Source organism: Scyliorhinus torazame, chromosome 7 (assembly GCF_047496885.1).
Source record: "Scyliorhinus torazame isolate Kashiwa2021f chromosome 7, sScyTor2.1, whole genome shotgun sequence".
Taxonomy (NCBI): domain Eukaryota; kingdom Metazoa; phylum Chordata; class Chondrichthyes; order Carcharhiniformes; family Scyliorhinidae; genus Scyliorhinus; species Scyliorhinus torazame.
Genome location: NC_092713.1, coordinates 2,613,956 through 2,629,477, shown reverse-complemented (window position 1 = coordinate 2,629,477; position 15,522 = coordinate 2,613,956). Strand labels below are relative to the sequence as shown.

General features: G+C 44.3%; 1 protein-coding gene across 1 annotated transcript in view; it reads left to right on the top strand.

Annotated features, from left to right (window-relative positions):
* The window catches only part of col11a1a (collagen, type XI, alpha 1a), a 1,142,395-nt gene that overhangs the window by 289,386 nt on the left and 837,487 nt on the right, over positions 1–15,522 (top strand). Inside the window, 1 exon segment of the mRNA XM_072510277.1 lies at positions 8,589–8,651. Coding sequence (XP_072366378.1) covers positions 8,589–8,651 — 63 coding nt within the window.

Genomic DNA, 15,522 nt, shown 5'->3' with positions numbered 1-15,522 from the left:
TCCCCACCAATGTATAATCACCCCAATGCATAATCACCCCCAATGTATAATCCCCACCAATGTATAATCACCCCCAATGTATAATCCCCACCCATGTATAATCCCCACCAATGTATAATCACCCCCAATGTATAATCCCCACCCATGTATAAACCCCACCAATGTATAAGCACTCCCAATGTATAATCCCCACCAATGTATAATCCCCACCAATGTATAATCCCCAGCAATGTATAATCACTCCCAATGTATAATCACCCTCAATGTATAATCACCACCAATGTATAATCCCCACCAATGTATAATCCCCACCAATGAATAATCCCCACCAATGTATAATCACTCCCAATGTATAATCCCCACCAATGTATAATCCACACCAATGTATAATCCCCACCAATGTATAATCCCCACCAATGTATAATCACTCCCAATGTATAATCACTCCCAATGTATAATCACCACCAATGTATAATCCCCACCAATGTATAATCCCCACCAATGAATAATCCCCACCAATGTATAATCGCTCCCAATGTACAATCCCCACCAATGTATAATCCACACCAATGTATAATCACCACCAATGTATAATCCCCATCAATGTATAATCCCCACCAATGTATAATCCCCACCAATGTATAATCACTCCCAATGTATAATCCCCACCAATGTATAATCCACACCAAAGTATAATCCACCCCAATGTATAATCACCACCAATGTATAATCCCCATCAATGTATAATCCCCACCAATGTATAATCCCCACCAATGAATAACCCCACCAATGTATAATCACCCCCAATGTATAATCACCCCCAATGTATAATCCCCACCAATGTATAATCACCCCCAATGTATAATCCCCATCAATGTATAATCACCCCCAATGTATAATCCCCACCAATGTATAATCACCCCCAATGTATAATCACCCCCAATGTATAATCCCCACCAATGTATAATCACTCCCAATGTATAATCCGCACCAATGTATAATCCCCACCAATGTATAATATCCCCCAATGTATAATCACCCCCAATGTATAATCCCCATCAATGTATATTCACCCCCAATGTATAATCACTCCCAATGCATAATCACCACCAATGTATAATCACCCTCAATGTATAATCCCCATCAATGTATAATCACCCCCAATGTATAATCCGCACCAATGTATAATCCCCACCAATGTATAATATCCCCCAATGTATAATCACCCCCAATGTATAATCCCCATCAATGTTTAATCACCCCCAATGTATAATCACTCCCAATGTAGAATCCGCACCAATGTATAATCCCCACCAATGTATAATATCCCCCAATGTATAATCACCCCCAATGTATAATCCCCATCAATGTATAATCACCCCCAATGTATATTCACTCCCAATGTATAATCACCACCAATGTATAATCACCCCCAATGTATAATCCCCATGAATGTATAATCACCCCCAATGTATAATCACACCCAATGTATAATCCCCAACAATGTATAATCCCCACCAATGTATAATCCCCACCAATGTATAATCACCCCCAGTGTATAATCCCCACCAATGTATAATCCCCACCAATGTATAATCCCCATCAATGTATAATCCCTACCAATGTATAATCCCCACCAATATATAATCCACACCAATGTATAATCCCCACCAATGTATAATCCCTACCAATGTATAATCCCCACCAATGTATAATCCCCACCAATGTATAATCCGCACCAATGTATAATCCCTACCAATGTATAATCCCCACCAATGTATACTCCCCAACAAAGTATAATCCCTACCAATGTATAATCCCTACCAATGTATAATCACCCCCAATGTATAATCACCCCAATGTATAATCCCCACCAAAGTATAACCCCCACCAATGTATAATCCCCACCAATGTATAATCCCCACCAATGTATAATTCCCACCAATGTATAATCCCCATCAATGTATAATCCCCACCAATGTATAATCCCCACCAATGTATAATCCCCACCAATATATAATCACCCCCAATGTATAATCCCCACCAATACATAATCACCACCAAAGTATAACCCGCACTAATGTATAATCCCCCAATGTATAATCTCCCCCGATGTATAATCCGCACCAATGTATAATCCCCACCAATGTATAATCACTCCCAATGTATAATCACTCCCAATGTATAATCCCCACCAATGCATACTCCCCACCAATGTATAATCCCCACCAATGTATAATCCCCACCAATGTATAATCACTCCCAATGTTTAATCCCCACCAATGTATAATCACTCCCAATATATAATCCCCACCAATGTATAATCACACCCAATGTATAATCCCCACCAATATATAATCACCCCCAAAGTATAACCCGCACCAATGTATAATCCCCCCAATGTATAATCTCCCCCAATGTTTAATCCGCACCAATGTATATTCCCCACCAATGTATAATCACTCCCAATGTATAATCCCCACCAATGTATAATCACTCCCAATGTAAAATCCCCACCAATGTATAATCACCCCCAATGTATAATCCCCACTAACACATAATCACCCCCAATGTATACCCCGCTCCAATGTATAATCCCCCCAATGTATAATCTCCCCCAATGTATAATCCGCACCAATGTATAATCCCCACCAATGTATAATCACTCCCAATGTATAATCCCCCCAATGTATAATCTCCCCCAATGTATAATCCCCACCAATGTATAATCCCCACCAATGTATAATCCCCACCAATGTATAATCCCCACCAATGTACAATCCCCACCAATGTATAATCACCCCAATGTATAATCACCCTCAATGTATAATCCCCACCAATGTATAATCACCCCCAATGTATAATCCCCACCAATGTATAATCCCCACCAATGTATAATCACCCTCAATGTATAATCCCCACCAATGTATAATACCCACCAATGTATAATCCCCACCAATGTATAATCCCCACCAATGTATAATCACCCCCAATGTATAATCCCCACCAATGTATAATCACCCCCAATGTATAACCATCACCAATGTACAATCCCCACCAATGTATAATCACCCTCAATGTATAATCACTCCCAATGTATAATCCCCACTAATGTATAATCCCCACCAATGTATAATCCCCATCAATGTATAATCACTCCCAATGTATAATCCCCACCAATGTATAATCCACACCAATGTATAATTCCCACCAATGTATAATCCCCACCAATGTATAATCACCCCCAATGTATAATCACCCCCAATGTATAATCCCCACCAATGTAGAATCACTCCCAATGTACACTCCCCACCAATGTTTAATCCGCACCAATGTATAATCCGCACAAATGTACACTCCCCACCAATGTATAATCCGCACCAATGTATAATCCGCACCAATGTATAATCCCCACCAACGTATAATCACCCCCAATGTATAATCACCCCAATGTATAATCCCCACCAATGTATAATCCCCACCAATTTATAATCACCCCCAAAGTATAACCCGCACCAATGTATAATCCCCCCAATGTATAATCCGCACCAATGTATAATCCCCACCAATGTATAATCACTCCCAATGTATAATCCCCCCCAATGTATAATCTCCCCCAATGTATAATCCGCACCAATGTATAATCCCCACCAATGTATAATCCCCACCAATGTATAATCCCCACCAATGTATAACCCCCACCAATGTACAATCCCCACCAATGTATAATCACCCCAATGTATAATCACCCTCAATGTATAATCCCCACCAATGTATAATCACCCCCAATGTATAATCACCCCCACTGTATAATCACCCCCAATGTATAATCACCCCCAATGTATAATCCCCACCAATGTATAATCACCCCCAATGTATAAGCACCCCCAATGTATAATCACCCCCAATGTATAATCCCCACCAATGTATAATCACCCCAATGTATAATCCCGACCAATGTATAATCACCCCCAATGTATAATCACCCCCAATGTATAATCCCCACCAATGTATAATCACCCCCAATGTATAATCCCCACCAATGTATAATCACCCCCAATGTATAATCCCCACCAATGTATAATCTCCCCAATGTATAATCACCCTCAATGTATAATCTCTCCAATGTATAATCTCCCCAATGTATAATCACCCCCAATGTATAATCCCCACCAATGTATAATCACCCCCAATGTATAATCACCCCCAATGTATAATCACCCCCAATGTATAATCACCCCCAATGTATAATCCCCACCAATGTATAATCACCCCCAATGTATAATCCCCACCAATGTATAATCTCCCCAATGTATAATCACCCTCAATGTATAATCCCCACCAATGTATAATCACCCCCAATGTATAATCCCCACCAATGTATAATCCCCCCAATGTATAATCACCCCCAATGTATAATCCCCACCAATGTATAATCTCCCCAATGTATAATCACCCCAATGTATAATCCCCACCAATGTATAATCCCCACCAATGTATAATCACCCCCAATGTATAATCACCCCCAATGTATAATCCCCACCAATGTATAATCAACCCAATGTATAATCACCCTCAATGTATAATCCCCACCAATGTATAATCACCCCCAATGTATAATCACCCCCAATGTATAATCCCCACCAATGTATAATCTCCCCAATGTATAATCACCCCCAATGTATAATCCCCACCAATGTATAATCTCCCCAATGTATAATCACCCTCAATGTATAATCACCCCCAATGTATAATCCCCACCAATGTATAATCAACCCAATGTATAATCACCCTCAATGTATAATCCCCACCAATGTATAATCACCCCCAATGTATAATCACCCCCAATGTATAATCACCCCCAATGTATAATCCCCACAAATGTATAATCCCCACCAATGCACAATCCCCACCAATATATAATCCGCACCAATGCATAATCACTCCCAATGTATAATCACCCCCAATGTATAATCACCCCCAAAGTATAATCCCCACCAATGTATAATCCGCACCAATGTATAGTCCCCACCAATGTATAATCCCCACCAATGTATAATCCCCACCAATGTATAATCCCCACCAATGTATAGTCCCCACCAATGTATAATCCCCGCCAATGTATAATCCGCACCAATGTATAATCACTCCCAATGTATAATCCCACCAATGTATAATCCCCACAAATGTATAATCCCTACCAATGTATAATCCCCACCAATGTATAATCCCCACCAATGTATAATCCCCACCAATGTATAATCCCCACCAATGTATAATCCCTACCAATGTATAATCACTCCCAATGTATAATCCCTACCAATGTATAATCCCCACCAATGTATAATCCGCACCAATGTATAATCACTCCCAATGTATAATCCCCACCAATGTATAATCCCCACCATTGTATAATCCCCACCAATGTATAATCACCCCCAATGTATAATCACCCTCAATGTATAATCCCCACCAATGTATAATCCCCACCATTGTATAATCCCCACCAATGTATAATCACCCCCAATGTATAATCACCCTCAATGTATAATCCCCACCAATGTATAATCACCCTCAATGTATAATCCCCACCAATGTATAATCCGCACCAATGTATAATCCGCACCAATGTATAATCACTCCCAATGTATAATCCCCACCAATGTATAATCCCCACCATTGTATAATCCCCACCAATGTATAATCACCCCCAATGTATAATCACCCTCAATGGACAAACCCCACCAATGTATAATCACTCCCAATGTATAATCCCCACCAATGTATAATCCGCACCAATGTATAATCCCCACCAATGTATAATCCCCACCAATGTATAATCCGCACCAATGTATAATCACCCCCAATGTATAATCACCCCCAATGTATAATCCGCACAAATGTATAATCACCCCCAATGTATAATCACCCCCAATGTATAATCCGCACAAATGTATAATCACCCCCAATGTATAATCACTCCGAATGTATAATCCCCACCAATGTATAATCCGCACAAATGTATAATCATCCCCAATGTATAATCCCCACCAATGTATAATCCCCACCAATGTATAATCACCCTCAATGTATAATCCCCACCAATGTATAATACCCACCAATGTATAATCCCCACCAATGTATAATCCCCACCAATGTATAATCACCCCCAATGTATAATCCCCACCAATGTATAACCCCCACCAATGTATAATCACCCTCAATGTATAATCCCCACCAATGTATAATACCCACCAATGTATAATCCCCACCAATGTATAATCCCCACCAATGTATAATCACCCCCAATGTATAATCCCCACCAATGTATAATCACCCCCAATGTATAACCATCACCAATGTATAATCCCCTCCAATGTATAATCACCCCCAATGTATAATCCCCACCAATGTATAATCACTCCCAATGTATAATCCCAACTAATGTATAATCCCCACCAATGTATAATCCCCATCAATGTATAATCACTCCCAATGTATAATCCCCACCAATGTATAATCCCCACCAATGTATAATCCCCACCAATGTATAATCCCCACCAATGTATAATCACCCCCAATGTATAATCCCCACCAATGTATAAACCCCACCAATGTATAATCACCCCCAATGTATAATCACCCCCAATGTATAATCCCCACCAATGTAGAATCACTCCCAATGTACACTCCCCACCAATGTATAATCCGCACCAATGTATAATCCGCACCAATGTACACTCCCCACCAATGTATAATCCGCACCAATGTATAATCCGCACCAATGTATAATCCCCACCAATGTATAATCACCCCCAATGTATAATCACCCCAATGTATAATCCCCACCAATGTATAATCTCCACCAATGTATAATCTCCACCAATGTATAATCTCCACCAATGTATAATCACCCCCAATGCATAATCCCCACCAATGTATAATCTCCACCAATGTATTATCACCCCCAATGTATAATCCCCACCAATGTATAATCCCCACCAATGTATAATCTCCACCAATGTATAATCTTCACCAATGTATAATCACCCCCAATGCATAATCCCCACCAATGTATAATCCGCACCAATGTATAATCCCGACCAATGTATAATCCCCACCAATGTATAATCCCCACCAATATATAATCACCCCCAATGTATAATCCCCACCAATGTATAATCCCCACCAATGTATAATCACCCCCAATGTATAATCACCCCCAATGTATAATCTCCGCCAATGTATAATCCCCACCAATGTATAATAACCCCCAATGTATAATCCCCACCAATGTATAATCACCCCAATGTATAATCCCCACCAATGTATAATCCCCACCAATGTATAATCCGCACCAATGTATAATCCACACCAATGTATAATCCCCACCAATGTATAATCCCCACCAATGTATAATCCGCACCAATGTATAATCCGCACCAATGTATAATCCCCACCAATGTATAATCCCCACCAATGTATAATCCGCACCGATGTATAATCCGCACCAATGTATAATCCCCATCAATGTATAATCCGCATCAATGTATAATCCCCACCAATGTATAATCCCCACCAATGTATAATCCCCACCCATGTACAATCCCCACCAATGTATAATCACTCCCAATGTATAATCACCCCAATGTATAATCTGCACCAATGTACAATCCGCACCAATGTATAATCCGCACCAATGTATAATCCCCACCCATGTATAATCCCCACCAATGAATAATCACTCCCAATGTATAATCCGCACCAATGTATAATCCGCACCAATGTATAATCCCCACCAATGTATAATCACTCCCAATGTATAATTCCCACCAATGTATAATCCCCACCAATGTATAATCACCCCCAATGTATAATCCCCACCAATGAATAATCACCCCCAATGTATAATCACCCCAATGTATAATCCCCACCAATGTATAATCCCCACCAATGTATAATCCCCACCAATGAATAATCACCCCCAATGTATAATCACCCCAATGTATAATCCCCACCAATGTATAATCCCCACCAATGTATAATCCCCACCAATGTATAATCCCCACCCATGTATAATCCCCACCAATGAATAATCACTCCCAATGTATAAACACCCCCAATGTATGATCCCCACCAATGTATAATCCCCACCCATGTATAATCCGCACCAATGCATAATCCCCACCAATGTATAATCCCCACCAATGAATAATCCCCACCAATGTATAATCACTCCCAATGTATAATCCCCACCAATGTATAATCCCCACCAATGAATAATCACTCCCAATGTATAATCTCCCCCAATGTATGATCCCCACCAATGCATAATCCCCACCCATGTATAATCCCCACCAATGTATAATCACTCCCAATGTATAATCCGCACCACTGCATAATCCACACCAATGTATAATCCCCACCAATGAATAATCCCCACCAATGAATAATCACTCCCAATGTATAATCTCCCCCAATGTATAATCCCCTCCTAATGGCAGTATCGGTTGCTGTACACATGACAGATTACTCTCTGAATGTATTTCACAGTCGTGCATTACATACTTTTTTTTTCCTTGGTTTAGGGTCTTCCAGGCTCCCCTGGTCTAACAGGCCCACCAGGTCCCTATGGCGATCCAGGTCAGAGGGTAAGTCACAACTCTCAAGTTAAAAATTGAAGATGTTGCCTTGGACGCACTGCTGTTGATTTTATTTCTGCTCGTTTGAAGTTTGGATTTGAAATGTTGCCTTTCGTAAAGACAGAGATAAAGTTAGTTTCACCAGGATTTCTATTTCTTTCCAAAGTTTGGTTGAATTTTTAAATAATTTTGCCTTGGGTTTAAACAGCAAAAATTGGGAAACTATCTGATTTAGATCAAAAATGCAGAATGTGCTGAAGACCCTTGCGAAAACAAACATTTTTCAGAGCACATAGCTGAAGGATAATCAAAACAACCTTTATTTTTAAGGAGGCAATGCAAAGGTTTGCATTTTGTGAATTCTAACTGAGCTACCCCTTCACAGAGAGACTGAAATGCTGCCACAGTTGAAGGGTTTTGGTAGCTCGTGTGGAGGCTGCACTGTGAAATACTCTCAGTGCTGTTCACACACCTGAAGCAAATTACCCCAGATTCCCGAGAGAAATAGCTCAGAGTTGATCGAAGGAGAGAGAAAAAGAAGGAATTCTTTAGCATGCATTACCATTCCAATTTCACAAAAACCAGATGTTTGAAGATTATTGAAATGCAGAATCATAAACGTTCATCCCTGACTGAACGCTGCAGTTTTGCAGACAGGATTCCTGTCAGAAATCCCCAGAATTTAATGTTTGTCTCTGATTATTTGCTTTCATTTCACATTTATCCCAGAAAGTCAACATGACTCACGTATGACAGATTCCTGCTGCACAACACGCAGTCTGTGTGCCCGCTCTCAATAGAAGTTAGGCCACACTTGGAGTATAGTGTTCAATTCTGGTCGCCACACTGCCAGAAGGATGTGTAGGCTTTAGAGAGGGTGCAGAAGAGATTTACCAGAATGTTGCCTGGTATGGAGGGCATTAGCTATGAGGAGCGATTGAATAAACTCGGTTTGTTCTCACTGGAACGAAGGAGGTTGAGGGGAGACCTGATAGAGGTATATAAAATTATGAGGGGCATAGACAGAGTGGATAGTCAGAGGCTTTTCCCCAGGGTAGAGGGGTCAATTACTAGGGGACATAGGTTTAAGGTGAGAGGGGCAAGGTTTAGAGTAGATGTACGAGGCAAGTTTTTTACGCAGAGGGTAGTGGGTGCCTGGAACTCGTTACCGGAGGAGGTGGTGGAAGCAGGGACGATAGGGACATTTAAGGGGCATCTTGACAAATACATGAATAGGATGGGAATAGAGGGATACGGACCCAGGAAGTGTAGAAGATTGTAGTTTAGTCGGGCAGCATGGTCGGCACGGGCTTGGAGGGCCGAAGGGCCTGTTCCTGTGCTGTACTTTCCTTTGTTCTTTGTAGTGTGGGTACTCTTGTAATATAACAAACACAGTATCATGGCACTGCGATGGCAGTGTTAACCCGAGACCCTGGCACTGTGAGGCAGCAGAGTTAACCCGGGACCCTGGCACTGTGAGACAGCAGTGTTAACCCGGGTCCCTGGCACGTGAGACAGCAGTGTTAACCCAGGTCCCTGGCACGTGAGACAGCAGTGTTAACCCGGGTCCCTGGCACTGTGAGACAGCTGTGTTAACCCGGGTCCCTGGCGCTGTGAGACAGCAGTGTTAACCCGGGTCTCTGGCACTGTGAGACAGCAGTGTTAACCCAGGTCACTGGCACTGTGAGACAGCAGTGTTAACCCGGGTCCCTGGCGCTGTGAGACAGCAGTGTTAACCCGGGTCCCTGGCACTGTGAGACAGCAGTGTTAACCCAGGTCACTGGCACTGTGAGACAGCTGTGTTAACCCGGGTCCCTGGCACTGTGAGACAGCTGTGTTAACCCGGGACCCTGGCACTGTGAGGCAGCAGTGTTAACCTGGGACCCTGGCACTGTGCGACAGCAGTGTTAACCCGGGTCCCTGGCGCTGTGAGACAGCAGAGTTAACCCGGGTCCCTGGCACTGTGAGACAGCAGTGTTAACCCGGGTCCCTGGCACTGTGAGACAGCAGTGTGAACCCGGGTCCCTGGCACTGTGAGACAGCAGTGTGAACCCGGGTCCCTGGCTCTGTGAGACAGCAGTGTTAACCCGGGTCCATGACACTGTGAGACAGCAGTGTTAACCCGGGTCCCTGGCACTGTGAGACTGCAGTGTTAACCCAGGTCCCTGGCTCTGTGAGACAGCAGTGTTAACCCGGGTCCCTGGCACTGTGAGACAGCAGTGTTAACCCGAGTCCCTGGCACTGTGAGACAGCAGTGTTAACCCGGGTCCCTGGCACTGTGAGACAGCAGTGTTAACCCGGGTCGCTGGCACTGTGAGACAGCAGTGTTAACCCCGGTCCCTGGCACTGTGAGACAGCAGTGTTAACCCGGGTCCCTGGCACTGTGAGACAGCAGTGTTAACCCGGGCCCCTGGCACTGTGAGACAGCAGTGTTAACCCGGGTCCCTGGCACTGTGAGACAGCAGTGTTAACCCGGGTCCCTGGCACTGTGAGGCAGCAGTGTTAACCCGGGTCCCTGGCACTGTGAGACAGCAGTGTTAACCCGGGTCCCTGGCACTGTGAGACAGCAGTGTTAACCCGGGACCCTGGCACTGTGAGACAGCAGTGTTAACCCGGGTCCCTGGCACTGTGAGACAGCAGTGTTAACCCGGGTCCCTGGCACTGTGAGACAGCAGTGTTATCCCGGGTCCATGGCACTGTGAGACACCAGTGTTAACCCGGGTCCCTGGCACTGTGAGACAGCTGTGTTAACCCGGGTCCCTGGCACTGTGAGACAGCAGTGTTAATCCGGGTCCCTGGCACTGTGAGACAGCAGTGTTAACCCAGGTCCCTGGCACTGTGAGGCAGAAGTGTTAACCCGGGTCCCTGGCACTGTGAGGCAGCAGTGTTAACCCGGGTACCTGGCACTGTGAGACAGCAGTGTTAACCCGGATCCCTGGCACTGTGAGACAGCAGTGTTAACCCGGGTCCCTGGCACTGTGAGGCAGCAGTGTTAACCCGGGTCCCTGGCACTGTGACACAGCAGTGTATACGGGTCCCTGGCACTGTGAGACAGCAGTGTATCACGGCGGTGTGGGCACTATTGTAATACAACAAACACAGTATCACAAAGGTGTGGGCACTATTGTCATATAAACACAATATCACTGCAGAGTGGGCACGATTGTAATATAACAAACACAATGTGGACATTATTGTAATATGACAAACAAGAGTATAATGGAGGTGTGGGCACTATTGTAATACAACAAACACAGATCATGACAGTGTGGGCACTACTGTAATATTAACACAGTATCACTACAGAGTGGGCGCGATTGTAATATTACAAACACAATATCACTGCGGTTATGGCAGTATTTTAATACAACACAGTATGGACATTATTGTAATATGACAAACAGAGTATCATGGCAGTGTGGGCACTACTGTAACAGAACAAAGAACAAAGAACAAAGAAATGTACAGCACAGGAACAGGCCCTTTGGCCCTCCAAGCCCGTGCCGACCATGCTGCCCGACTAAACTACACTCTTCTACACTTCCTGGGTCCGTATCCCCCTCTTCCCATCCTATTCATGTATTTGTCAAGATGCCCCTTAAATGTCACTATCGCCCCTGCTTCCACCACCTCCTCTGGAAGCGAGTTCCAGGCACCCACTACCCTCTGTGTAAAAAACTTGCCTCGTACATCTACTCTAAACCTTGCCCCTCGCACCTTAAACCTATGCCCCCCAGTAATTGACTCCTCTACCCTGGGGAAAAACCTCTGACTATCCACTCTGTCTATGCCCCTCATAATTGTGTAGACCTCTATCAGGTCGCCCCTCAACCTCCGTCGTTCCAGTGAGAACAAACCGAGTTTATTCAACCGCTTCTCATAGCTAATGCCCTCCATACAAGGCAACATTCTGATAAATCTCTTCTGCACCCTCTCTAAAGCCTCCACATCCTTCTGGTAGTGTGGCGACCAGAATTGAACACTATACTCCAAGCGTGGCCTAACTAAGGTTCTATACAGCTGCAACATGACTTGCCAATTCTTATACTCAATGCCCCGGCCAATGAAGGCAAGCATGCCGTATGCCTTCTTGACTACCTTCTCCACCTGTGTTGCCCCTTTCAGTGACCTGTGGACCTATACACCTAGATCTCTCTGACTTTCAATACTCTTGAGGGTTCTACCATTCACTGTATATTCCCTACCTGCATTAGGCCTTCCAAAATGCATTACCTCACATTTGTCCGGATTAAACTCCATCTGCCACCTCTCCGTCCATGTCTCCAAACAATCTAAATCCTGCTGTATCCTCTGACAGTCCTCATCGCTATCCGCAATTCCACCAACCTTTGTGTCGTCTGCAAACTTACTAATCAGACCAGTTATATTTTCCTCCAAATCATTTATATATACTACAAAGAGCAGAGGTCCCGGCACTGATCCCTGCGGAACACCACTAGTCACAGCCCTCCAATTAGAAAAGCATCCTTCCATTGCTACTCCCTGCCTTCTATGACCTAGCCAGTTCTGTATCCACCTTGCCAGCTCACCCCTGATCCCGTGTGACTTCTACCATGAGGGACCTTGTCAAAGGCCTTACTGAAGTCCATATAGACAACATCCACTGCCCTACCTGCATCAATCATCTTTGTGACCTCCTCGAAAAACTCTATCAAGTTAGTGAGACAAGACCTCCCCTTCACAAAACCATGCTGCCTCTCACTAATACGTCCATTTGCTTCCAAATGGGAGTAGATCCTGTCTCGAAGAATTCTCTCCAGTAATTTCCCTACCACTGAAGTAAGGCTCACCGGCCTGTAGTTCCCTGGATTATCCTTGCTACCCTTCTTAAACAGAGGAACAACATTGGCTATTCTCCAGTCCTCTGGGACATCACCTGAAGACAGTGAGGATCCAAAGATTTCTGTCAAGGCCTCAGCAATTTCCTCTCTAGCCTCCTTCAGTATTCTGGGGTAGATCCCATCAGGCCCTGGGGACTTATCTACCGTAATATTTTTCAAGACACCCAACACCTTGTCTTTTTGGATCTCAATGTGACCCAGGGTATCTACACACCCTTCTCCAGACTGAACATCTGCCAATTCCTTCTCTTTGGTGAATACTGATGCAAAGTATTCATTTAGTACCTCTCCCATTTCCTCTGGCTCCACACATAGATTCCCTTGCCTATCCTTCAGTGGGCCAACCCTTTCCCTGGCTACCCTCTTGCTTTTTATGTACGTGTAAAAAGCCTTGGGATTTTCCTTAACCCTATTTGCCAATGACCTTTTGTCACCCCTTCTAGCCCTCCTGACTCCTTGCTTAAGTTCCTTCCTACTTTCCTTATATTCCACACAGGCTTCATCTGTTCCCAGCCTTTTAGCCCTGACAAATGCCTCCTTTTTCTTTTTGACGAGGCCTACAATATCTCTCGTTATCCAAGGTTCCCGAAAATTGCTGTATTTATCCTTCTTCCTCACAGGAACATGCCGGTCCTGAATTCCTTTCAACTGACACTTGAAAGCCTCCCACATGTCAGATGTTGATTTGCCCTCAAACATCCGCCCCCAATCTATGTTCTTCAGTTCCCGCCTAATATTGTTATAATTAGCCTTCCCCCAATTTAGCACATTCATCCTAGGACCACTCTTATCCTTGTCCACCAGCACTTTAAAACTTACTGAATTGTGGTCACTGTTCCCGAAATGCTCCCCTACTGAAACTACTACCACCTGGCCGGGCTCATTCCCCAATACCAGATCCGGTACAGCCCCTTCCCTAGTTGGACTGTCTACATATTGTTTTAAGGAGCCCTCCTGGATGCTCCTTACAAATTCCGCCCCGTCTAAGCCCCTGGCACTAAGTGAGTCCCAATCAACATTGGGGAAGTTGAAGTCTCCCATCACCACAACCCTGTTGTTTTTACTCTTTTCCAAAATCTGTCTACCTATCTGCTCCTCTATCTCCCGCTGGCTGTTGGGAGGCCTGTAGTAAACCCCCAACATTGTGACTGCACCCTTCTTATTCCTGATCTCTACCCATATAGCCTCACAGCCCTCTGAGGTGTCCGCCCGTAGTACAGCTGTGATATTCTCCCTAACCAGTCACGCAACTCCGCCACCCCTTTTACATCCCCCTCTATCCTGCCTGAAACATCTAAATCCTGGAACGTTTAGCTGCCAATCCTGCCCTTCCCTCAACCAGGTCTCTGTAATGGCAACAACATCACAGTTCCAAGTACTAATCCAAGCTCTAAGTTCATCTGCCTTACCCGTAATACTTCTTGCATTAAAACATATGCACTTCAGGCCACCAGACCCGCTGTGTTCAGCAACTTCTCCCTGTCTGCTCTGCCTCAGAGCCCCACTGTCCCTATTCCCTAGTTCTCCCTCAATGCTCTCACCTTCTGACCTATTGCTCCCGTGCCCACCCCCCTGCCATACTAGTTTAAACCCTCCCGTGTGACACTAGCAAACCTCGCGGCCAGGATATTTACGCCTCTCCAGTTTAGATGCAACCCGTTCTTCTTATACAGGTCACACCTGCCCCGGAAGAGCTCCCAGTGGTCCAGATAATGGAAACCCTCCCTCCTACACCAGCTGTTTAGCCACGTGTTTAGCTGCTCTATCTTCCTATTTCTAGCCTCACTGGCACGTGGCACAGGGAGTAATCCCGAGATTACAACCCTCGAGGTCCTGTCTTTTAACTTTCTGCCTAGCTCCCTGAACTCCTGCTGCAGGACCTCATTCCCCTTCCTGCCTGTGTCGTTAGTACCAATATGTACAACAACCTCTGCCTGTTTTCCCTCCCTCTTCATGATGCCCTCTACCCGTTCGGAGACATCCTGGACTCTGGCACCAGGGAGGCAACATACCATCCT